The 24,167-nt window shown below is 31.9% G+C and overlaps 1 protein-coding gene across 4 annotated transcripts in view; it reads left to right on the top strand.

Moving 5' to 3' along the window:
* The window catches only part of LOC132728944 (serine/threonine-protein phosphatase 6 regulatory subunit 3-like), a 41,661-nt gene that overhangs the window by 1,276 nt on the left and 16,218 nt on the right, over nucleotides 1-24,167 (top strand). For all 4 annotated transcript variants that reach the window (XM_060714671.1, XM_060714669.1, XM_060714670.1 and 1 more), the window contains exons 2-16: nucleotides 4,297-4,374; nucleotides 6,602-6,681; nucleotides 9,113-9,199; nucleotides 10,118-10,304; nucleotides 10,947-11,084; nucleotides 11,886-11,951; nucleotides 12,551-12,663; nucleotides 13,300-13,416; nucleotides 14,053-14,182; nucleotides 14,681-14,839; nucleotides 15,475-15,600; nucleotides 16,111-16,175; nucleotides 19,371-19,489; nucleotides 19,981-20,066; nucleotides 20,461-20,550. In XM_060714671.1, the coding sequence (XP_060570654.1) occupies nucleotides 4,315-4,374; nucleotides 6,602-6,681; nucleotides 9,113-9,199; nucleotides 10,118-10,304; nucleotides 10,947-11,084; nucleotides 11,886-11,951; nucleotides 12,551-12,663; nucleotides 13,300-13,416; nucleotides 14,053-14,182; nucleotides 14,681-14,839; nucleotides 15,475-15,600; nucleotides 16,111-16,175; nucleotides 19,371-19,489; nucleotides 19,981-20,066; nucleotides 20,461-20,550 (1,623 nt within the window). In that variant the 5' untranslated portion in view covers nucleotides 4,297-4,314. The remainder of the gene's footprint in view (nucleotides 1-4,296; nucleotides 4,375-6,601; nucleotides 6,682-9,112; nucleotides 9,200-10,117; nucleotides 10,305-10,946; nucleotides 11,085-11,885; nucleotides 11,952-12,550; nucleotides 12,664-13,299; nucleotides 13,417-14,052; nucleotides 14,183-14,680; nucleotides 14,840-15,474; nucleotides 15,601-16,110; nucleotides 16,176-19,370; nucleotides 19,490-19,980; nucleotides 20,067-20,460; nucleotides 20,551-24,167) is intronic.

The following is a 24,167-nucleotide window of genomic DNA, read 5'->3' as shown; positions in this document are numbered from 1 at the left end:
GAAAAAAGGGAAATAATTCTAAGAAAATAAAAGATAACACAAATATTTTTATTTTGATTTGTATCATATATAAATGCTTAATAAACAAAATTAGTGAGAAAAGAAACATATTAATTATCTTTTAGAAATATGATATTTTATGTTTAAGCCCGATCGGGCATTTTCACCAGCCTGATAATTAAAAGTCAAATAGTATGGTAAGGAAACCCTTCACCCTCACGATATGTAAGACACTATCATCCCAAAGACACTTTACAATAAGTTACTATAAATATAATTGTATTGCAGTGCTATATATGTTTAAGTTAGTGGAATAATATAATATAGCTAGATGCTATATATCTTGCATAGTACCAGTAGTACTAGTAATCAACGCGGGTATCAAGCCTTTGCCTATTCTAGTGAACAGTACATGGAGTGTCACTTATCATCTGTTTCTGAAACTAAAGTGTTTCATTTTGTGTTGGATCTAATAATAAGAAATTTATTCATTTACGGTAAGTTTCTCTCAGTGATATGAAAATCTACCTTGTACTGAAAATATTTCTGAATTTAAGCCCATTATGCCATATTAACAATAAAACAGATAATTTCATGGACAAATGAAAGTTGTCTGCTGAAATTGCAGTGAGTCTGTGATGCCTTTTCCTGTTGAAAATACTATTGAAGTTAAAACAAGCCAGTGTTTTTTTTCACTTTTGGGGGAAGGGGGTCGGTGCCCATTGGAGGGGGAAAATGCAATAGGAGGGGGATTTTTATACGGATCTAAAATATTGATGTGTCACATGATAAACTTGTTGGGATACCAGGAGTAGCTCCCCTTACCTAACAGTAAGTCTTACAGGCATAAAATAAAGCATTTTTCGACAGTTGGACAGCCATATTATAGGGGGAAATTTCAGCTTTGAGGGGGAAAAAAACATACTATTTTGAGTGGGGAATGGGGAGAATTTCGCCGAATATTTTGGTGAAAAAAAAACACTGCAAGCCATCAATTTAAATAAATAATATAAAAATGTTGGCTTGGTTTTGGTTTGTCAGGCCCGTCGTCACGATTTTGTGATTGGTGCGGCCAATTTGATTGGTTTTAGGTAGAATCTAGGGGGGTACGGGGGCATGCTCCCCCGAAAAAAATTTTATTCTAGGATGCTCTCAGGGGCGTTTTCCCGTATATTTGACACAGTTTACAGCCTGCCGCTAGTACATGTTATAGTAATATGACAGGGTTGTCATTAACATTTTTTGCAGAAGGTTTGTTTTGAACTTGAGGCGGTCATTTCTGTCTTTATCATGAATAACAAAGAGTGTTTTCTTAATTTTGAGGCGGCCCATAATGCATTTGAGACAGGCATTTTGGCCTCCTGCCACCTCTTAATGACAACCCTGTAATATGTCAAAGATTTAAGTGCGTCGTGAGTTTTAAGGGTGAAATTTAAGGTTCGCATGACGGACGGACAGGTGTACGTACATAAAAGATGAATACAATGTAATTGATATTTGGCAAATGAAAAATAAACAATAACTGATGTTTTTTAACTGATGTCAATTTTTATCGGATGATTATAAATAAACAAATAAAAGAAATATTACAGTACGTGGATTATTGTTTAGCATAAATCACACAATGGTATAAGCTTAAATAACAATCGATGACATGATGGAGAATAATTACGAGTCAACAATAACCACTTTTTGTTTAGCAGTAACTTGTATTTTGTTAACAATAATCTTACACAACATAGAGTCTCATTTTATGTAAATTTTCCAAAAACACATCGCCGTCGTTCTCTGGTTGGTAGTAATGAACTCATCGGCAATTACACGTAAATTGAGTTAATCTGTCCTGTACTTATGAATATGTAACACCATTCAAGCGTACTTGAGACATTGTCGATCTCAGGTATGTCTTAATTCTTCTGAACGCAGAGAATGTCCTTTCACTGCTAGCATTAGTAGCAGGCATTACTAACAAAATCTTTAACAACACAACAGCCTCAGAGAACAGTGCTGACTGTTCTTACACAAATTTCAAAATGTCAGGTAAAGTAACAGTACTAATTTCTGATTTGTCAAAATGTGAACGTAGCAGCTGAATCTGCACATCTTAGATGTCTCTGTCAATATCGTTACCATAGAAATCTCAAACAAAACCAAGTTCTCTAGTGTACGTTTTGAAGTACGTGATATCCCGGTTGGTCAAATCTCTCTTTAACTCTGGCGCAGGCAAGATTGCTTCAAAGTATCTAGGCCGGAACACGTCCTGCACTGTAACGGGGTGGTAGCCAACACCGTGCCCCATCTCGAATCATGTGGGCGCCTTTCTCTTCCATCGTTAACATCGACAAGATCACTCTCACTTTGAAGTTTAATTCATAAAGAACCAAAACTATAGTCTGATCTCATGTCTATCAAACTACCTAGAGTCCGCTTTGCTAGCCTCTGGCCCTCGGATGCTTACAATGAAACTTGTTGAGATTTGCTGAGGTTGTCTGTCAATGCTAGGATGTCGTGTGCGAGCATTACACCGAAAAAGTACTCGAACTTTACTTCTTAGGACTAGGACCCCTACATATTCCTGGTCAATTAATTGTGTCCAGTTGTTTCTTCGCGTCATGTTTGTATATTACCACGCATTGCATAAGGGGCCAGTTAAGTGTCAAATTGCTAATCAGTGATGCGTGTATTTTTTTGGTTTTGTTTATTTTTACTCATTTTCGGTCAAAATATTGGTCTGGCCAAGGCCGGACTGGCCGGACCATCGACGACGGCCTTGTTTGTGAAATATACTATGATATATTCTGTCTAACACACCTGTCAGACTACATTTTCCTATTGTCCTGCTGCAGATTCTGCTTCTTATACAAGTGGATGAGTTGAATAAGTTTCTTTTTGCATTGAAATTTATCCAACTGCTGCACATTTGTGACCATTGCTTATATTCTAGGTTGTTCACAAAATTCTAGGGGAAGTCAGATCCTTGTGTTTTTCTCTGATTTTTTAAAAATAAAATATTGCAAATTTGGATTGTAAAGGAACCCATAGATTAATGACACTTTTGTAAGGTCAAACAATGCTGTACATCATATGTAATTTGATTATATGTTGTTTAGTGTATATTTATATAAAAAAACAACACAAATTAAAACATGTGATGAGGGTTGTATATTGTTGGGTGTAATGTATATCAATGTGATATAATCTTGTTTGAAAATATATCTAATATCATGTTTCATACATGTACAAAATTTGTATTGCAAAAAAGGAGTATCTTAAAATATTTTAGCAAATATGATATAAGCTGTAACATTGTGATAAGAATAGAGCTAGTGTTTCAAATTATGACTACCAGCAATGGATTTGATTTCTGCTTCTAAATAGAAGAAAAGTCTTAATATTTTGGCATTTGGAATGTTTTAATAAATATAATTTACTATTCAAGTTCCATAAATACTTACTAAATTTTTTTGAATGTTTTTACTCATTTGATTTCTAAGAATGGATTAATAAGTTAATAAACCATAATTTCTCTGATGAAATTTATAACCAGTTTTGTATTGACAATACTGGCTAAATTATTAATATTGGACTAAAATGGTTTTGTTTATCTCATAACCTGTAAGGTGCAAGTTACAAATTCTACTCAGGCAACCAAGGTAGACCAAAATCTGTTGGCACTGGCTGATGATCATTTTGAAAAAATGATTGGTTTTGCCCAGATTGAAGTTGGACGAGTTTTATAAATACATAATAGGATTAGGAAAGGGTTAATTAAAAATTATAGACAAAAAATCCTGACATACTTGGTAGTATTTAGGCAGTATGTAAATGTTTAAACAAATAAAATTGTGTTGATTTTGTTGTTTCAAAAAAATCATTGTTTTAGGCATAAAGACTCATAAAATGTAGATTATTGAGACTTGTAGTTTTTTTTTTTTTTTAAATATGATAAATTCAGTATTTAAAGAATAACTTTTATTCCAATACTTTATTTAAAGATACAGGGACCTTTGTATTTGTAAAAGAAATGTATTGTCCAAATCGTGCTCTTTAATATTAAGTAAATAGACTTACTAAAATCAATTTAATACCTAATTAGAAGTGACATTTAAAGCGCCTAGGCTACTTTTGTGAGGAAACTAGAAACACAACTATTACAACTTGATTTTCATGTGAATGTATATCATTTTAGATTTCAAAAGATGTTTGCTGAATGTTTGGATAGAAAATCTTGTAGCTTAGCAACTTTTCATTTTTCTCTGTCCTTTATTTCAGATTTTTCTCTGTCCTTTATTTCAGTGAAGTAAACTATTCAAGATGTTTTGGAAGTTCAACTTACTGACAACTTCCCACATTGACACGTTATTGGACAAGGAAGTAAGTCTGAAATTAATTGTTTAAAGATAATCATTCCTGATTAATTACAAAAGATTTGGGGTTAATTTCTTGACCATCCATTCGTCTTGTTTGACCCATCCAGCCAGCCAGCCATGTCATTGTTAACTGCTTTCAGCATTGATAGAAAAATGTTTACTTTATTTTGGTAAAATATTATTGAAAGTTAAGTCATGTAATTTAAATGAATTTTAAATTATTTTCACATTTTTTTCAACTGGCTGGTATCTATCCTTACCTAGAAATCAACATGGATGAAACACAGTTACAAAGATGAACATAAAGCTGTTTTCTTCCAACATTAATGTCTAATGATTGCTTGATTACCAGTGATTGAAACTAACTCACAAATAAATGTTTGTACCAGTTTTACCCAGTAGCTCACACAGTTGACATTTGTTTATGCAAAAAGGAGCACCTGAGATCTTGCGGCAACCTGTTAGGATAGAAAGCTTCTTACTAAATGACCGTAACAAGTTGTGTCTTTAATCCTGATCTTAAAAATATATTACTAAAAATCATACCTGAATGGTCATTCAGAAATATTGCATAAACAATCTGATCCAAAAACTGGTGGGATTTGACAAGTTTTACAGCTATAACAATAGAATATAATAGCTAATTGTATTGATTGTTGCTTAATTCTTGTTATTGATCTAGATAGCGTGAGTGCGATGAATGATATCACAGAATATTCTATTATACATGTACACATAAAGCACAATGTCAGTTGTCATCAGGAGTGTTGTAAAAGACAACAGGGTGCATATGATGTACATCATATACATCTATGCTCAACAAAACTTCGAATGTTTACATAATGCTGAATAACTTGGCCACTGTTTATCTATGTTTTCATTTTTGTAACAATGTTTACAAATTACATTGTGTATAGTGTTATTATTTCATCATTAGTCTGTGCTTTGACATAAATATTATACATATGGTTCCACTGCTAACACGGCACATAATAAAAAGTAATGGCTAATTACATTTGGCAGTTTACACCGATTTATTTCCTAAATGTGCTGCAAAAACATTTTTGATAATTTTTAGCATAATTATAAAGAGGAATAACATAAACTTGCCAAAATAGTGACTGCTTGGCCTTCAACATCCAAGTTTGCAGCCTGGCACATTGTTACTTATATTAGCCAGCAGCCTGGCACATTGTTACTTATACTAGCCATTACAAGTTACGTTATTATTGATAACTGAGAAAGTTCCTCATGTAAAATTCGGAAAATTATCATGTGTACTGAACCATATATGAGCCATGCCATGACAAAACCAAAATAGTGCGTTTGCGACCAGCATGGATCCAGACCAGCCTGCGCATCCGAGCAGTCTGATCAGGATCCATGCTGTTCGCTTACAATCCATATTACAAGTAGAGAAACTGATAGCAAGCAGCATGGAGTGCAGGCTGGTCTGGATCCATGCTGGTTGCAAACCCACTATGTTGGTTTTGTCATGACACGGCTGATATGTAATATTGAATGATTTTAATGTATTATGATCATAACAATTACCAGTGTGTTTAAAATATGGTTTACCAGTATTATCTGTATAATTTTGAGTCAGTACACAGTGATTTACCTGCTTATATAACAGACTCCGATAAAAGGCCCCTTACCAATTGAAATTTTCTTTAAAATAAAATCATGCAGTTTTCCCAAAAATCTAAACTTAAACCTGCTTTTTTACTTCCCAAATTAACTATTTTAGCGATTATTTTCCCCAAAATCAAGCGGCCATGGTCTCTTCCCAATTAAGTGAGAAAAATCACCTGATACGTCAGTGTTGCTCCTGGAACAATACATTTTAGGCATACATAGCTCACTATGAAATTTTGAGGGAAACTTCTAAAAATTGAGGGGCATAAATAATGTTAAACTTCCCTTTAATGGACACTACATCACAGCCAATATAGAGATGTTTCAGAAATTTAAGACAGGAAAGTGGTTTGCTATTACTACTTAGTAGTACCCAACCACTAGGATTGAAAAAGTGATGTAAATTATGTTCATAATTGAAAGTAGTTTTTTTGTTGCTATCTGTAATTCCCTGTGCTTGGAAGGAAACACTGATACATTGAACCATATTTGAGAATATCAATTTGAAGTAGTGTCAGGTTAGCAGTGGAACCAGATAACTATTATATAAATAATTGGAGGAATGCCTATATTCTCTTTATATTGTATTTCAGGAAGTGACTCTCCATGAATTAATGGATGAAGATGATATCCTGCAGGAATGCAAGGCACAAAACAGAAAACTCATCAATTTGTAAGATTTATTTAGGGTTTCTCCCCAATTTTATAAATTTTGGGAGGATTTTAATCCTTCTTCTGAAATCTTCATGTTGTCACCTTGGTACAGTATAGTTTAACTCCTTTTAGTACCATTGAAGTTAACTGTAATTGCAAAATAAGGTGACAATGTGTCACATTCAATATTTTTATGGTATGATTATGATTGAAAACAAGTTTCTCATTCATTTGGTTATGATCCATTTGCGTAGGTCTAGGTATATTTTCCGACTCAATTGTTTAAATTGCACTTAGAGATACATTTGTATTATCAGAGAGACATTACAAATGATTCTATGTGGAAGTATTTCAAGGTTTACAATTAGTGGAAATTAAAAGCAAAGTAGACTAAACAATGAAAACCCTTTCATATGTAAGAACAAAATGGTTAGGTTAATGAAGGATTTAATTGGAGAACTGACTTAGATTTTTATATTTTACAGATTAAGATGTGTATGGAGTCTTTCATTAATTGCATCTGTTTTCAAGTAGTGATAATATCTATACCTTTAATGAAAATCTTATGATTTACAGGGTGTTCACTAGCCATGAAATCCTGAGGGTCATTTTTGACTAAATTCAAATCCCCATGATTTTAACAAAATTTGACACTCCATTAGAATCCTAAGTGTCAAATCAGGCCTTTTGGAAATTTGAAGGGTCAAAGAGTCATTTCAAGGATCAAACAGACACCCTGATTTATATTCATTAAATGATAATTTTGATAAGGTAATACAGGGCATCTTTAATTTCTGTAGCAGGGATCATCACCATCCTGTGATGTCTTCCCCTCAGGAAAATTCTTTAAAATGATCAGTTTTCCCCTAAAATCTAATTTATATAAAAAAAATTGCATTATTTTCACCAAATGTATGAGAAGGGTACCTATTCTTTCCTACCTGTAATGATGTATGTAAGTGTTAAAAGACCTTGTTTCAAATGACTTGCCTCTTAATCCATCTTTGGATGTTCAGTTTATTCATGTGAGAATTCAACCTAACCTTTAATGTTGATGATTCTACCCATGAAAACAGGAAACTAGGAAGATAAGAAATTGGCCCTAGTTTTAATTACAGACCAAAATCAACTCAACTGTAAATTTTTAACCAGGTTTTCCGAAGGAAAAAACTGGTTATTAGATTGAGGTATGTCGGCGGACGGACGGGCGGGCGGGCGTAAACAATTTCTTCTGTGCGCAACTCCTCCTACATTTCTCAACGGATTTTGACCAAACTTTCACAGAAGCTTTGTCATCAAGTGCCCTGGCGCATATTGTCGGGGTTTTGCGATTAGATAATATTTGACCTAATTATGGCCCTTTGTTTTTTTTCCTTATATAGAATATATAGTGAACAATTTCTTCTGTGCGCAACACCTACATTTCTCAACAGATTTTGACCAAACTTTCTCAGAAGCTTTGTCATCAAGTGCCCTGACGCATATTGTCAAGGTTTTGCAATTGGTATATATTTGACCTAATTATGGCCCTTTGTTTTTTTTCATTATATAGAATATATAGTGAACAATTTCTTCTGTGTGCAACTCCTCCTACATTTCTCAACGGATTTTGACCAAACTTTCACAGAAGCTTTGTCATCAAGTGCCCTGGCGCATATTGTCAGGGTTTTGCAATTGGTATATATTTGACCTAATTATGGCCCTTTGTTTTTTTTCCTTATATAGAATATATAGTGAACAATTTCTTCTGTGCGCAACTCCTCCTATGTTTCTCAACGGATTTTGACCAAACTTTCACAGAAGCTTTGTCATCAAGTGCCCTGGCGCATATTGTCGGGGTTTTGCGATTAGATAATATTTGACCTAATTATGGCCCTTTGTTTTTTTTCCTTATATAGAATATATAGTGAACAATTTCTACAGTGCGCAACTTCTCCTACATTTCTCAACAGATTTTGACCAAACTTTCACAGAAGCTTTGTCATCAAGTGCCCTGGCGCATATTGTCAGGGTTTTGTGATTGGATAATATTTGACCTTATTATGGCCCTTTGTTTTTTTTCCTTATACAGAATTGAACAAATTCTTCTGTGCTGAACTCTTCCTACATTTCTCAACGGATTTTGTTCAAACTTTCACAGAAGCTTTGTCATCAAGTGCCCTAGCACATGTTGTCGGGGTTTTGTGATTGGATAATTTTTTACCTCGGGGTTTTGTGATTGGATAATTTTTTACCTAATAATGGCTCTTTGTTTTTTTTCCTTATACAGAATATATATAGTGAACACTTCTTCTGTGCGCAATTCCTCCTACATTATTCATGTTTTACATTGCACATAGTTACATTGTTTGTTGCTTGTATTTGTATTTCAAATACAACATATTTATCTACAATGGTGATAATTGAAAACCTGGTTTCATGGCATTGCCATGTTTCTTGTTTCATTGTAGCTTGGTGCTGCCAGAAAATATGGAAGAGCTGGTGAGGCTAATAACAGAGGAGCCCGCAGATGATGTGGAAGAAAAAATCAGATACAAGTGAGTTATTATTCTAATTTGATCATATTTCACACTTTGTCTCTTCAAGGGCGGTAAAATTAATTGTCTGTATAATATTGCCCAGGTTGTCCCACAGCCTGTATGGACAAGTGGAAATTTACAAGAATTTACTGTATACATATCGTACGGACAAATTAAGAAATGCTTCAGATGAAGAAAGAAAACTGAGTCAAAATTCAAATTTTGCCATGCCCTGCTGAGTCTTTGTTTATCCTTTACTTTTCAGATGGTGACCATGAATGTATAATATATGCATTCAAATTGATATCTATCAACAATTGATAATAATACATTCATGTAAAAGAATTGGGTTCACAAAGATAAACACTCGTCACATTGTGAATTATCTTTCCTAACTGATAATAGATCATGAAATGAGTGTATCATTGTTTAACATTTCATGGAAAAATGGGAGAAGAGCTGTGATAAAAAGCTATATATATTCTGACAATCATTTGATGATAAAGTGTTTAATGTAGTTAGTAAAAACGCAGTTGTAAAATGTACTATGTAATATTTAATTTTTATCACAAAGTAAGATTTCATAACACCTGCTTAAAGTAAAAGTGATCATTTATTTTGATTGCTTAGATTCAAAGTACAGTTTTTGATTTTTAAACCACTTACCCCCTTGCTGCTGTAAGTAAAAATACCTCCAGACACTTGTAAGTACTACTCAGATGCTTTGCATGTGCCAGAATAATGCATGGAGGGCACCTGAGGTCTTCCTCTACCAGACCACCACTAAAGATGGAAAGATCATATAACCTCTATTCTGTTGGTGCTACATAAGCCAATATTTTTTTTTATATTATACTGAGTTCTTTGATGCAAAAGTTACTTTTAGCTTTGCTTTTATCTTTTTTGAAGACACATTTCTCAATTATGATCATGTAGGTATCCAAACACAGCTTGCGAGTTACTAACCTCTGATGTGTCCCAGATAAATGACGCACTGGCTGGCAGTGAGGAACTTGTGAAAAAACTCTACGCTTTCCTAGATACAGACAGTACGCTTAATCCATTACTTGCCAGTTTCTTCAGTAAAGTTATGGGTCTTCTTATAACAAGGAAAAGTGAAATGGTAAGTTTGTTGGTATGTTTGAACAAAACAGGAATATCACTATTTCTTGTAGCTTTAACCCTCAACCTGTGCAAACCAAGATAAGCTGGCACACCTGAGCTTGTCTAAACATGGTCTGCACAGTTAGATGTTAAGTTGAAACATATTTTGAAATTTACCCTATAAATGATGCATGATTGATTAAAGATATTTATTAATGTTGCAAGATTTAAGCAGAAAATGCTATTTACACTATGATACTGTCTACATAGACAACATATGAATGCTTGTGTTTAGTTGTGATATGTTAGTAATCACTATTGTAGTGTTCATTATTTAATTTTATGTCACATTGGCAAATATTTTGTATCCGATAATGTTAATAAGAGCCTTAACATGAAAGTTTACCAAATGATGCAGGAGATTGTTTGATAATAGACTATGTTAACATCGTAACATTACTTAGAATACCAAATTCATAAAAACAATGAAAGAGGAAAAAAGAGAGGTAAACAAAATCCATAATATTAAATATAACGGTTTTAATATTATATTATGTTGCATACAAAATGTGTAGTCAAAGGAAATATATAAAATTGTCTGTTAACACTAGAAAATTGATAACCAGGCATTGATTTTGTTTTTTCTGTTTGATTGTTTCAGATATTAGAATTTCTACAATCACGGGAAGATTTTGTTGGTACACTTTTAAAACATATAGGGACCTCGGCCATTATGGATTTACTTCTACGATTGCTCACATGTATAGAATCACCAGAAATCAGACGTGCCATGATAGAGGTATAATGAATTCAAATACAAGTATTAATAACATATATGAATAAATTTTTGTTCACCTGCAAAAATGCTGCATTATTTTCCCTAAATTATTAAATGAGCGTGGCAAATTGTGCAGAAACTAGTCAACTGTATTCATAAAGATTATGATGAAGATGTAAGAAATTTGTTCTCTAAATAATAGATTAACAATGGCTACTTTTGCCTATATGTTAAATAAAATGCTTTAAAAACAACTCGGGAGTGCTAAAGAAGTGCCTACTAGTATTTTTTAATTGGTTACTTTAAACTGAGGTAACGTGTAATAATACCAAGCTTATGATGCAAATCAACACTCGAGCCAATTAGTAATTTTGCACAGTCTGGCTATCCACTATGTCATTTGCTATTTGTGTACTTTGATATCAGAATCTCCTTAAATATAATAAAACCTTTTATATACAGTTGATGATTCTCAAAAGTCCAGTACTATTCATGTATTAAGAAATCTAGCAGGTTTAAGTTTAGTTTTAAATGCCAATACGAATTTCTCGATAATACAGAAATTGTTTCACCCAACCTTTCTGTACCTATTATTGAAAAAGAGCAGCTAAATTAAATGAATTCTTAATTGAAAATGGAAATGGATGGCTCATTTGAGAAATGTTAATTTATTTGTTCTAATTGGCAGAGATGAAGTATTTATAAATATTTTGAGTAATGTTTTATTCTAGTTCTAATTTTAACTCTCGGAGATTGCATGAAATCATTGTGTTTAATGTGGATGTTTTGTTTATAACATTGTTATGTTTGCCTGAATTTCAGTGGTTGAATGAACAGCAAATTGTGCAGAAACTAGTCAACTGTATTCATAAAGATTATGATGAAGATGTAAGACATTTGTTCTCTAAATTATTGATTAGCAATGTTCTGTATATTTATTTTAAAGGTCATCCAAAGTAGAACTTAATTAAATGTCTCATTTACAATATAGGTTAATGCATATATATGGCTGACAATTTAAATAGTAATGCATGGCTTATGTTACAATAAATGTTTTTATGGTAAGCAGTTACTGCAGGCAAACCTGTATGTCTGCAAATATATGTTACTGTTATTTTTTTCCTATGACATGTATATCTTAATTGAACATGGAATTTGAAATATGATTTCACTATTGCATGTCTGGAAATGTAATTATGTTTAACGAGAAATTAACTATTAAGACAGTCAGCAGTTTAAATATATGTTATGATGAGACGAGTCTCCCATGCTTGTGTAATTTAGTATTTTTTGTTTTGAAATTCGGATATATTATTAGATAGAAACAGGGAAAATCCATTAAATACTAGTTAATCAATTTGGGGTAAAAATTTGGAAAACTAAAAGACAAGATTGTAGGAATAAAAAGTTGCATTTTCCTTAATTGTATGAATCTTGTGAATTGAAATACAAGAATATAACTGAAATTTTACTGTTTTTGTTTTTAGATCCATTGTAATGCTGCACAGAGTTTGTGTGACATAATACGTCTAGGTAGAGAACAAGTTATACAACTACAAGACAGGGCAGATCCTGATCCTTTACTTACAACAGTAGAAATGTAAGTTGTTTCTTCAGATACTAGTCATTTGTTGCTCAGTTTGCTGTCCTCTGTCCATATGTAAATAATGTGTAATCCAGGTGGTTTGAGATTGCCAACTTTATTTCATTTCATCCCTTACTGAAGTAGATTTGAGTCTGTCAAAGGAGATTGCATTTATCCCATGCTAGGATGTTACTGAGCAATGTAAATAAGGTAACTACCCATGGCTGAATGAGTACATAAAATGGTATTTGAGATATTTTTGTATTTGAAAGATGCAATATTACATTTACAGTGTTCAATGTTATGACCTTAAACTTTACAAAAATAAATTGAAACAAAAAAAACATCTTTTTAGTTGTACATGATCTTGTGCTAGAGGTAGCTGAATATTAATACTTTCTGGATATTTTTTCAATTGAAAGTCGTCAAAGTAAAAGCAGCACGTACCTGCTATAAAATAAGGAAAGACTTAGGAGAAAGGATTAATACCTGCATAACTTATTAGTGATTTTTCAGTTTGTGTAAATATACTTGTAAGATGTAACTAAAAGGCATTCTATTTGTGATGATTTCTGAGTTTTAATTTTCCTGATTTTCAATGTTTATTTTATTAGATAATATTAATAAATATTTCTGTATTGACTGTTTCAGGGAAGAAAATGTCTCGAAGTTATTAGATAACATGTTGAAAGACGAGGCAAAAAATGAGTCTGTGATTGTAAATGGTTTGTCTGTAATACAGACTTTACTAGAGTTTAAGAAACAAGGGTAAGTTAACCATATATTTTTGAGAATTAAAAAAGCGACAGTCTTTGCAGATAATGGTTTTTTCTGTGGTTAGAAATTTGTAAACTTACTTAGCTAATTGTTCTTCCCTTGATTAAGCTATCCATTTTATGTGATTGAAAACAGGTGCTCTATTGTGCCTTAGATGAAATAAGGGAGGGGTCTTTATCCATCGCATAAAACTGGAGTAATAAACTTGAAACCCTGCAAACACAGCATTGAGAAAAAAACTTTTCAGTCACAGTTATTCTGATTTAACTGATACTTCTGACACTCAGGTGTTTTAAAAAGAAAATTTGCGGCAGTAGTTATATTCATTGTGACAAAAAAATGTTTGAATTTAATCAATCTTGACTTGAGATTATTTACAAGTATCATGTTGACTGAGATGAGTACATCATGGTTTATGTAACATTCAGTGTTTCTTTTATAGAGCTAAATTCAACTATCATTTTTCCTTTTTTCTGTAACACAACAGTTTAAATATGACTTACAGACCTTTATGAATGGTTTGAACAAATTAAGTATCATAAAGAATAAGAAAATGAGATTATGAACCAGTGTCCTCATATGGTAGCATACATGGGTGTATAATCTAATGACTGTTTTATATTGCAGGCCGGAAGATTCAGTAGAACAGATGACTACTGTTGATGCTGAACAGATGTTTTTAGGTGTAAATAATGTGCTTTCAGCAATCAATCCAAGATTGAAAGATTTCCACACTATATTGGTTGAGCCACCAAAGGTATTAAGCAGTCTTGTAATTTTAAACATTACACAATCTTTAACATAAATATTTTTAGAGCTCGCAGTTCTACTAACCTGTGGAGCTGTGCCTTAATTTTCTTAGTACACCATCGATTTTTACCATAACATGTTATAACAGATCTTGCTTCTTCTTGCATTAAGTAATAACAAATTAGACAAATGTTTTAATTAAAAATGCCAAGCAAAGCTTTAGCTTTGTTGAACTTTGAAATCAATTTTCTTCCTCTACAAACTTTAAATGATTTATGCCAAGATGTTGCATTGATATCTGCAAAGAATATATCCCTTTAAATTTTACCCAGAAAAAGTCGTCTAATAGACATGTTCCACTTAATACATCGATGAACACTGGCATCAAAGGGAAATTTAATAATCAAATTACACAAACATTTTAAAGCCTTCTCTACGGAATTATGAAACATTTGTTTCTGCCATGAACTGTTGTATTAAGTTTTATTTCTTGTATACTTTTCAGCAACGGTTTTGTGTTATGCCTTCCTCAGCAGGGTCATTAAACCCTCCACTTGGTAACACTAGGTTACAGACGGGTAGACTTGTAGCTTCTCTTCTCTTAACCAATACACATTCTATAAATGTAGAACTAGCACAGTTGGGGACCATAAATGTTTTAATAGTAAGTATGAGTACTATTACAGAATTAGATTTCATGTTACAATTTGAAATATTAGCACTACAAGATAATGAAAGGACTTTTGTTTGGCTGTTTTTGGACCTGAGCATTGATAAAATGGCCATGTCAAATTGGATTTTCATTACCTTGTTTTATTGAAAAATTTCTTGCTAAATGTTAATAAGTGAATAATTATTTGTTGTTAGAAGTAAAAAAATAATAGTATGGCAAGTTATTTATGTGGGATGACTAATTATACATGTTGGAAGACTGCCCATTCTACTTAAAATGGACTTCACTGAAGGAATGCATATTGATAAGAAACTGTGTCCTTGTTTGATGAAAAGAGTAAGTGATTTTGAAACATTAAATAAAAATTTGTTCTGTGCAATATACTGTGTTTTTTTTACATATAATATTATATGTGGTTTATAAAATAGAAATACCCAAACAATTTCTGTATAAACTTCAAATCCTGGATTAGTAAATAAAAAATTGTTTAGTTGAAATGCGAAAGTAGAAACGTACAAAACAATGTTAATTAACATATTTGTAAATTGAATTTTTACTGGAAAAAAATATTACATTAGTTTTGCCATAATACTTAAGTTTTTTTTTGTTTTTTTTTCATTTTTCAGGATTTATATTTTAATTATATATGGAATAATTTCTTACATACCCACGTCACCCAGTGTTTATATACAATACTCAGTAATCCGCCAATAGAAGTTGAGGGTAAAAAAGAATGTCCTCTTTTAAATCAAGTAAGTATTTCTAGCAAAATATTGCTTTCTTCATATTGCATTTGATAAAAGTAATATGTATGGTTAACTTATACTTGGTCACCATTTGAATATGAATTCTATAAACTTTTTTATATGTTTGCCATATTAACTGTTCCGTATGAAAGCCAAATTCTTGAATAAAAATGATCGGTAAAGTAATGACACATCAGTGTTTACAAATGTCAGTTATTAAATGAAATATGCCCATGTTACCAGTGAAGATGAAGATCAGCTGACATATCTGTGCTGTTTGATCATGGTCTGCACTGTTTCCTATTAAGTCAAAAAATATTTTGAAGTTTTCCTTAAAAATGATAAATAGTTAAGTCCAGATTTTAAGATGGACAAGTCCATTTAGAAATATTTAGCATAGTAAATCATTTTCAGGTCATTTGCTTGAGTATAGCAATGTACATTTTTCAATGACAACCTATATTGAAACACTTTCATTTACTCTTCCACTGAGAATGCATGTTCCTTTTCTTTCAGTTATTTACTGAATGCAAATTAGTACAAAGAATTTTAGATGAATGGGATTTAAATGATCAAGAACAGTAAGTATTGTTCCGTTACAATCTTTGTGTAGTCACATTGTGTATCCACTTCTATATTTTTAGCTCACCTGTCACAAAGTGACAGGGTGAGCTTTTGTGATCGCTTTTCGTCCGGCGTCCGTCCGGCGTCCGTCCGTAAACTTTTGCTTTAAATGACATCTCCTCATAAACCACTGAGCCAATTTCATCCAAACTTCACAGGAATGTTCCTTTGGTGGTCACCTTTAAAAATTGTTCAAAGAATTTAATTCCATACAGAACTCTGGTTGCCATGGCAACCGAAAGAAAAATCTTTAAATATCTTCTTTTAAACAACCCTAATAGCTAGAGCTTAGATATTTGGCATGAAACATCTTCTAGTGAATGTCTACCAAGTTTGTTCAAATAAAAACCCTGGGGTCAAAATTGGCCCCACCCCAGGGGGTCATTGATTTTCCCTATATGCATATAGTAAAAACTTAAAAAATCTTCTTTTAAAGAACCTTAAGAGCTAGAGCTAAGATATTTGGCATGAAACATCTTCTAGTGAGTGTCTACCAAGTTTGTTCAAATAAAAGCCCTGGGGTCAAAATTGGCCCCGCCCCGGGGGGTCATTGATTTTCCCTATATGCATATAGTAAAAACTTTAAAAAATCTTCTTTTAAAGAACTGTAAGAGCTAGAGCTTAGATATTTGGCATGAAACATCTTCTAGTGAATGTCTACCAAGTTTGTTCAAATAAAAACCCTGGGGTCAAAATTGGCCCCGCCCCAGGGGGTCATTGATTTTCCCTATATGCATATAGTAAAAACTTAAAAAATCTTCTTTTAAAGAACCTTAAGAGCTAGAGCTAAGATATTTGGCATGAAACATCTTCTAGTGAATGTCTATCAAGTTTGTTGAAATAAAAGCCCTTGGGTCAAAATTGGCCCTGCCCCAGGGGGTCATTGATTTTCCCTATATGCATATAGTAAAAACTTAAAAAATCTTCTTTTAAAGAACCCAAATAGCTAGAGCTAAGATATTTAGCATGAAACATGTTCTAATGGGTGTCTACCAAGTATGTTCAAATAAACAAATAAAAGCCCTTGGGTAAAAATTGGCTGGGGGGGGGGGGGGGCTATATACAGGTGAGCGACCTCAGGGCCATCATGGCCCTCTTGTTTACTTTAAACTGAACAGTATTGTACAGTGATTCAGATTGGATCTTCTTTCCTTAGGACAGGTGTCCTAAATGGTAAAAAAAAGTCAGGTCATTTGTCCTAAATCATAGGAAAAACTTTAGGACAATTTCTTTTACCGGTATCTCTAAATAAGTAATGTATATGGTTGGCTGGTATTCTGATAAAATAAGGATAAACAAATATTTAAATGCATATTCAATATCTATTTAACAAAGACAAAAGTTGCCGTCCGTCACACTGTTTCTGCCAGCTCCAATTTTTGTATCAGATTTAAGTGATCACTTGACAATTTAGAGGGTCATGCTAAACAATTTATTTTAATCAAAAAAAGAATTGGAACCACTACAGTACAGTATACTTGAATATATCAGCCTTTTCTCTATAATTTGTTCAGCCGTTGGAAAACGAAAATGAAAAGAAAAGAAAATGTTGTAGTAAAATCATTTGAAGATTCTCTATAAACTGAAAAAAGTTATTTAATGAATTACCTCAGTTAGCTCCATTCACAAGCCCGTATGTACATTACAACTTCACTTTTAATCAGCGAGTTAATTGTTTACATAGTTGCATCATGCTTACCATATTTGGTAGTATATATGCTACGTCACTAGCTGTACTGCATACAGGTAAAATGTGTAATGATTGAAAGAGGGTTGTGTAGACTAGTTTATTGTGAAAATGGGATAATTGATCAATTGAAAAGTGAACAATAATTGGATATAGTTATATTGCCTCTCTGGGTTGCTTGAACAGGGAATTTTGGTGTGATTAACGGACAATTGAAAGAAATGAAGTTATAAAAAAATCAGGACAAAGCAGTGCATGATTTGTAAAACAGTTTGCCGTGGATTTGAAATTGGCATAATTTCAGATGTTCTGTAAATTGATGAAGAATAAATAACTGTCACAGGAAAAGCACTAATTAAATCTCATTGAGTCAAAGTTATAAAAAATGCGCCAAAAAAAGGCCTCTGGAAAACACAGGTCCTTCGCATATTCCTCGGATGTATGTTAAAGTGCAAAATAATTAATTGGGTCATTAAGCATGGATCAATTGAAAAAATTCTATTTTTATTTTCAAATTAGCCTCTTTCAAGATTTACACAAGTAAAATGAAATACTAAATCGTTTTTTGATCTACAAAAAAAAATATGCCAAAGCACTGTACGCAAACAAAATTTATTCTACACTACTGTAGGCGGTCAATTGACTCACCGGCAAATGTAACAGGAATGCTGATAGGCTTATGACATTCTACGTCACATATGTGGGCGGGTACCGAATCACTTATCAATAATTGCTTGGGATTTAACGCTAATTTACGTTTTCTGCTGGTATGCAATGCATCAGTAGATTATATTATTCAATGAAATGTTGACTCTTTACTATGGAAATTCGTCGGTCATATGGTCTGAGAGACAGTATTTTTCTCGGTCCGATGGGCGTATTGAATTTAATTTTCTCGGTCATCCATGACTTTTATCGGCCATGGGCCGAAGGGCCGACCCAATCTGAATCACTGTTGTATTGTATTATATGAATGAACTTTTAATTTGTGTTTTATGTCTAAATTTCAAACATCAAGACTTTCTGATTTCAAAATGATATGACCTTGAATAATGAAAGTGTAAAATATAATGTAAATATATGTTACTTTTATATAATATAAATATAATGTCACTATTATGGCCTCCAGTTTTGTGTTACCTTGCAGTATTTATGGATAATTTATGAGCATATCTTTCTCATTACTTGTAGTTATGTTATATGAACTTATGTGCCTCTTTAATTAACATCTAGATTTATCTGGAGGTTTTTTGATCTGCTTTAAATTTGGAAAAGTCCTTAAAAAATTCAAAATTTAAGTGATTTCAATACTAAATGAAAAAAGGGCTACCAGCAGTATAGAGCCTGGTCAGGTTACATGAATGTTCAAGTTGACCTGGCTCTATACTGGTTGTAAAGGTTAATTTGATTCCAGCAGAGGAAGTAGGGTTAAACTAAAGTTAAAGTTTTTTATTCATACGTACAGGAGTAAAGAAGCTGGTAGAAGAAAAGGATTTATGGGTCATTTAACAAGATTAGCCAATGATGTAGTCAATGCTCAGGAAAAAGGGGAAAATGCCGAGACTATAAAAACATTATTTACAGGTAATTGCTGATTACTGATATAATATACTAGCTCAGATATTTGTTCTTTAGTAAGGACCGTGTCATATGTTAGTATTTAATATAACTTAATAATAAACCTGGAAAATTTCATTTTGTGTATAAAGACATCTAGATGTATATATGCGATTTGATATCATTTAAAACTTTAATTATATATAAAGTAAGCTTTTCAATAAAGTTATTATCCTATAAAGGGACATGGCAAATGTCAAAATATATTTACAGTGTAAGGGAGCTAACTCTCTTATGATTAAAATGTTTGATTGATAAACTAGTGTAAAAAATTTACATATTTGTAAAATATGAGAAACAAATATTGTTTGTGTGTATAATCTTTATAGAATTATTTTAAAACTAAAGCTGTTGTAGTTTTAAAGCATTTTCCTGCATTAACTTTCAATAAATCAAATGCAATGATTAAAATTAAGGGCCACTGTTTATTTAATGCATGTTTTTGTTTGCTTTTCTAGAACAACCAGATGAATTAAAGGAAAAATGGGAGGCATTTTTAACGGGTACTTTAGCAGAAACGAATAAAAGAAACACTGTTGAGTTGGTTAGTGCTATTTTAATACTTTTTTTTTCTTTTTGAAAATATACTTAGATATATTACTTCTGACTCTATCAATCCGGGTCTGCCATCTTAGCACAAAAGGAGTATCAGATTTATTATCCAGTGGTCTCTAGTTTGATCCTTGGCTGAGGCGAATTGCTTAATGACATTGAGTCTAACAGTCATTTGTTTGTCAATGCTGATTTTGAAATCATAATTATGTGATTATTAGACTGTCACTTGAGGTGAAGTTGGTAATTAATGGTTACTGAACAGAAAAGTGGGTTAAAGGTCCGACTTAGATATGACCAAAGACGACATTCTATACAGCAAAGTCATTTATTGAAAGAATATTGAAGTTGTACACTTTACAAATAAAAAAATGTTCATGTTACAGGTTCAAGGTCACGGCCTCGCTTCCAGCAGTGAGGATGATGACGCAGACTTTAGCAACATTCCGTTCCCACAAGACACAGCTATGCAACAGGTATTCAACTTTCATACATTAAAATTTGTCATTGGTATCTGCTTTGCTGTTACATTTGTGAAAATTTCAGGACAGTTTACAAAACTTGACTGGAAGTTAATATTTGTTTTAGCAACTACATGTATATGTTTATTTTTAGTTAATAACATTTTTTGACAGATTATATGGCCCATTATAATTATGCACATTTGTAACAACACTTTTCATTGGATAATCACAACATTTATATACACAGCTGCTGTCAATTCATGAAGTAATTTTCTAATAACGGAAGTTTGCTGTATTATAAAATCGTTAGCAAGATGTTTGACAGGTTTTATGGCCATATATAGACGTTGTTTTCCCAATATAACCCTCCCTTTGTGACTGGGGTTATATAGGCATGCAACTGTTTGTACAGGGCTATTTAACTTGTCAAAAATCTAAAAATCTTAAAACTAATATTGTAAGCAATATTAGGCTTGTAGCAGGTTATATAGCAGATGGCAATTTAAGCACTGTTATGTAGCAACAGGTCAAGTTTTAATCTTAAACTTATTATGCTGTTCAATTATTTTGATAAAAAAAAAATGAAATAAAAAATAAGAACTTTACAGCAGACATGCATATAGATAATACAAACATCATGATTGACCACTGAAAATTTACAAAACAAATGTGTGCTATTTTTAAAGCTTTAAATATATGAACATTTCACCAGTTCTTGACAATGCTGTTTGACATTGATGAAAAAAAAGTAACTCGAAAACATTCTGTGAAAAATCATCAATCTGTTAAAATAGTTAGATAATGTATAAGTATAGTTAGATAATGTATAAGTGACAATTATATGAATGTATCAGCAAATCAGAAAGTGTCAGTTGTATGAAGTGTACGATTGCAGTTATCCACCTAGTCATTTTAATACTTGTTTGGTCAAACGTAGAGCAGAAAAGATTGTCCTAGAGTTAGAATTTTGATCTTGAATATTAGGATATATTATATATGTATATGAACAAAAAAAAAAAGATTTTGATCTAGTGAGACACGGCAAAATAAATTTGATAACTTGACAATAACTTCACGAGCGAACATTGTTTTCACTGAAGTGACAGGTGGATGTTGTAATATTTTAATTGAGATTATAAAGTAAGGAGACATGATTTCTAATATATTGAAAGAGGAGAAACATTAGCACAGAGATTGGAAATGTACTATTTGTGTCTGTTTGAATAAAGCACTGTTATTTTAGTGAGTGCCTTCATTAATTTTTTTTTTTTGGCTATATGTTATTCTTGTTTATTAACAGTGCTGTTTACTGATATTTATACAAGACCCTAGACATAACTTTAAAATGTTTTCTTTATTGAGGAATGGCACATTTAGTTCACTTTTAATATCAATGAATTCTAATATGGAAAAAAATGGAATGTTGACATTTTGTTTCTCTGATAGCTACTGTTGCAAATCTTTCTACACATACACAATGTTTGTACTAACAATAGTGTTGATTCAAATTTTGTTTGTTTTGGGGGGTTTTTTTGTATAAGAAAAAGAAACTATTTGATATTTGGTATAGAAATGCTAAACAAATGTAGAGATGTTATGGCATGATGCTTGGACATTCTTAAATAAAAAATGATTAAAAAAAATAGATTGAGGTAAAAGTTCTCTCTCATACGGTCAAGAAACCAAGTGAAATTGAACCAACCAATTGTTAAATTTTGTTTCATAACGTGTTCAGATTTAAACAGCTTCTGTTATCAGAGTTCTTTACAAATGATGCATGCTTAAAAAACAAAACAAAACAAAAAACGTACTCAATAAGCAGGAATGCAAGAATAAGAAAAATGGTCTGTTTTGCTAGAATTTTAAACTTTCCAGTTTTCACAGAATAGAATAAGTACAATTTAAATGGTAACAGAACCTGTTTGATCCTGTCAGAGAACTATACTTGTTATAACAAGATAGTGAAATTACACACAGTACCAAGAAGTTAATATGACTTAAGTTTGAAATTATACAATGAGCAACACAGTAAAGGTTTATTTCTCATATAATTTTTGACTGTTTAGAAAGCAGCAAAATTCTCAATATTTATATGAAATTAAGTTTTTATATTATTCTTAAATTGTGTGTAATTTTAACTATCCACATGTAATTAAATGATGTAGGCTTTACTAGAATCTTACTGACTTTTTGTAGTCTGTTAATATTAAAGTACAAATTCTGCCTAATAATTTCTTTTCTGTGTAAATTATGTTGAACTGTTTCACACATATGACCCAATATTCACAGGACTTGTACATTGGGGGGAGGGTATTTTGAACAAGCAATAATATAGGGTTCCGCGAGAATCTGGGGATGGCAATTCTAAGGAAAACAACATAAATAAGACACAAAGAATATTGAGTCATATGTGACCAGCTAAATGGTCACAGCTGGGATATTCCAAACTTATACTAAATCATTGCTTTAAAAATCAATTTGCTTTCAATGTATTTTTATTTGTTTTTAATTTATATTATTTTTTTGACGTGGTTCACTTGCTCCTTGTTCTGATTGTACATTTTGTTGTTTGAAATTTTGCATGTTTACCTATCAGAATTATAAAGTTAGTTTTGTTCTTGAATTTAATTTTTGCGAAAAAACCCTAAGATCGCACGCTGCATATATGAGAAAGAGATATAGATTTTAAGTAAGCAAAGTTTTGTAGTTTGCAGTAATATGTAAATGCAGAAGTTTGTTTGCTTAGATAAAATATATTGTAATTTATTGGTCACTACACAGTTATTTGTCTGTTTCTTTATAAAATACATATTTAAAATTATTTTGATTTTTATTTTGCCAAATTTTCCTTAGTTATTTGGGAACGATGTTTGTTGTAAAAAAAATATTCTTAGATATCATCTTTTAAAGAGATTTTGGTGAAGAAAAGTATTAAGGAGTGTCATATGTATGAAATTATAAACATTTTCTCCAAATTTCTAAGGAAATTACAGTGTGTTACCAGTGTGTTACACTAAACTTGCATGACATAATGTAACACACACCCTTCTGTTACCTTCATGTAGAAAATCTCCATATTCCTGTACAATAATGTTCTCAGCAGAATTTAAAATAAAAGACTTGGTGAAATACATTTATTAAAAAAAAAACTAGCTGTTCCTTGAAGATTTCAAGAGATTTTATTTAATGCTTTAACTGCAAAGTTTCTGCCCTGAATTCTAGTTGTATAGAGAATAACTTTTGAAAATGTTTTTTAATTATCTTTAATCATAGATTACTTGTCAGAAAAGGTATTAAGTTAAAGAACTATATTGTACTGCTGAGAGTATTTGATGAGGAATATTTTACCCAATTTTGTTGAAACATTTCCCCTTTTAGTATTGCATGTAGTATCTAGGGATACACCAGTTTGAGGGATAAATGGATCATTATTTACTTTTTGATTGATATATATAAATATATAAAAAAAAATCCCCAAAAACACCCTCTTAGGATCAATATGTTGGAATGATAAATAAGAGGAAATAATCATATAAAATTGTTCTCAGTTAACTCAGTACTGATTCCCATGCTTCTTTGGCCATACAATATATCAATGCAACTGTGTGCAGTATAGGTTACAAAACTAG

Source organism: Ruditapes philippinarum, unplaced genomic scaffold (assembly GCF_026571515.1).
Source record: "Ruditapes philippinarum isolate M1 unplaced genomic scaffold, ASM2657151v2 ctg419_1_1_1_1, whole genome shotgun sequence".
NCBI lineage: Eukaryota > Metazoa > Mollusca > Bivalvia > Venerida > Veneridae > Ruditapes > Ruditapes philippinarum.
The sequence above is the reverse complement of the archived record's forward strand: the minus strand, read 5'-3'. Positions and strand labels throughout refer to the sequence as shown.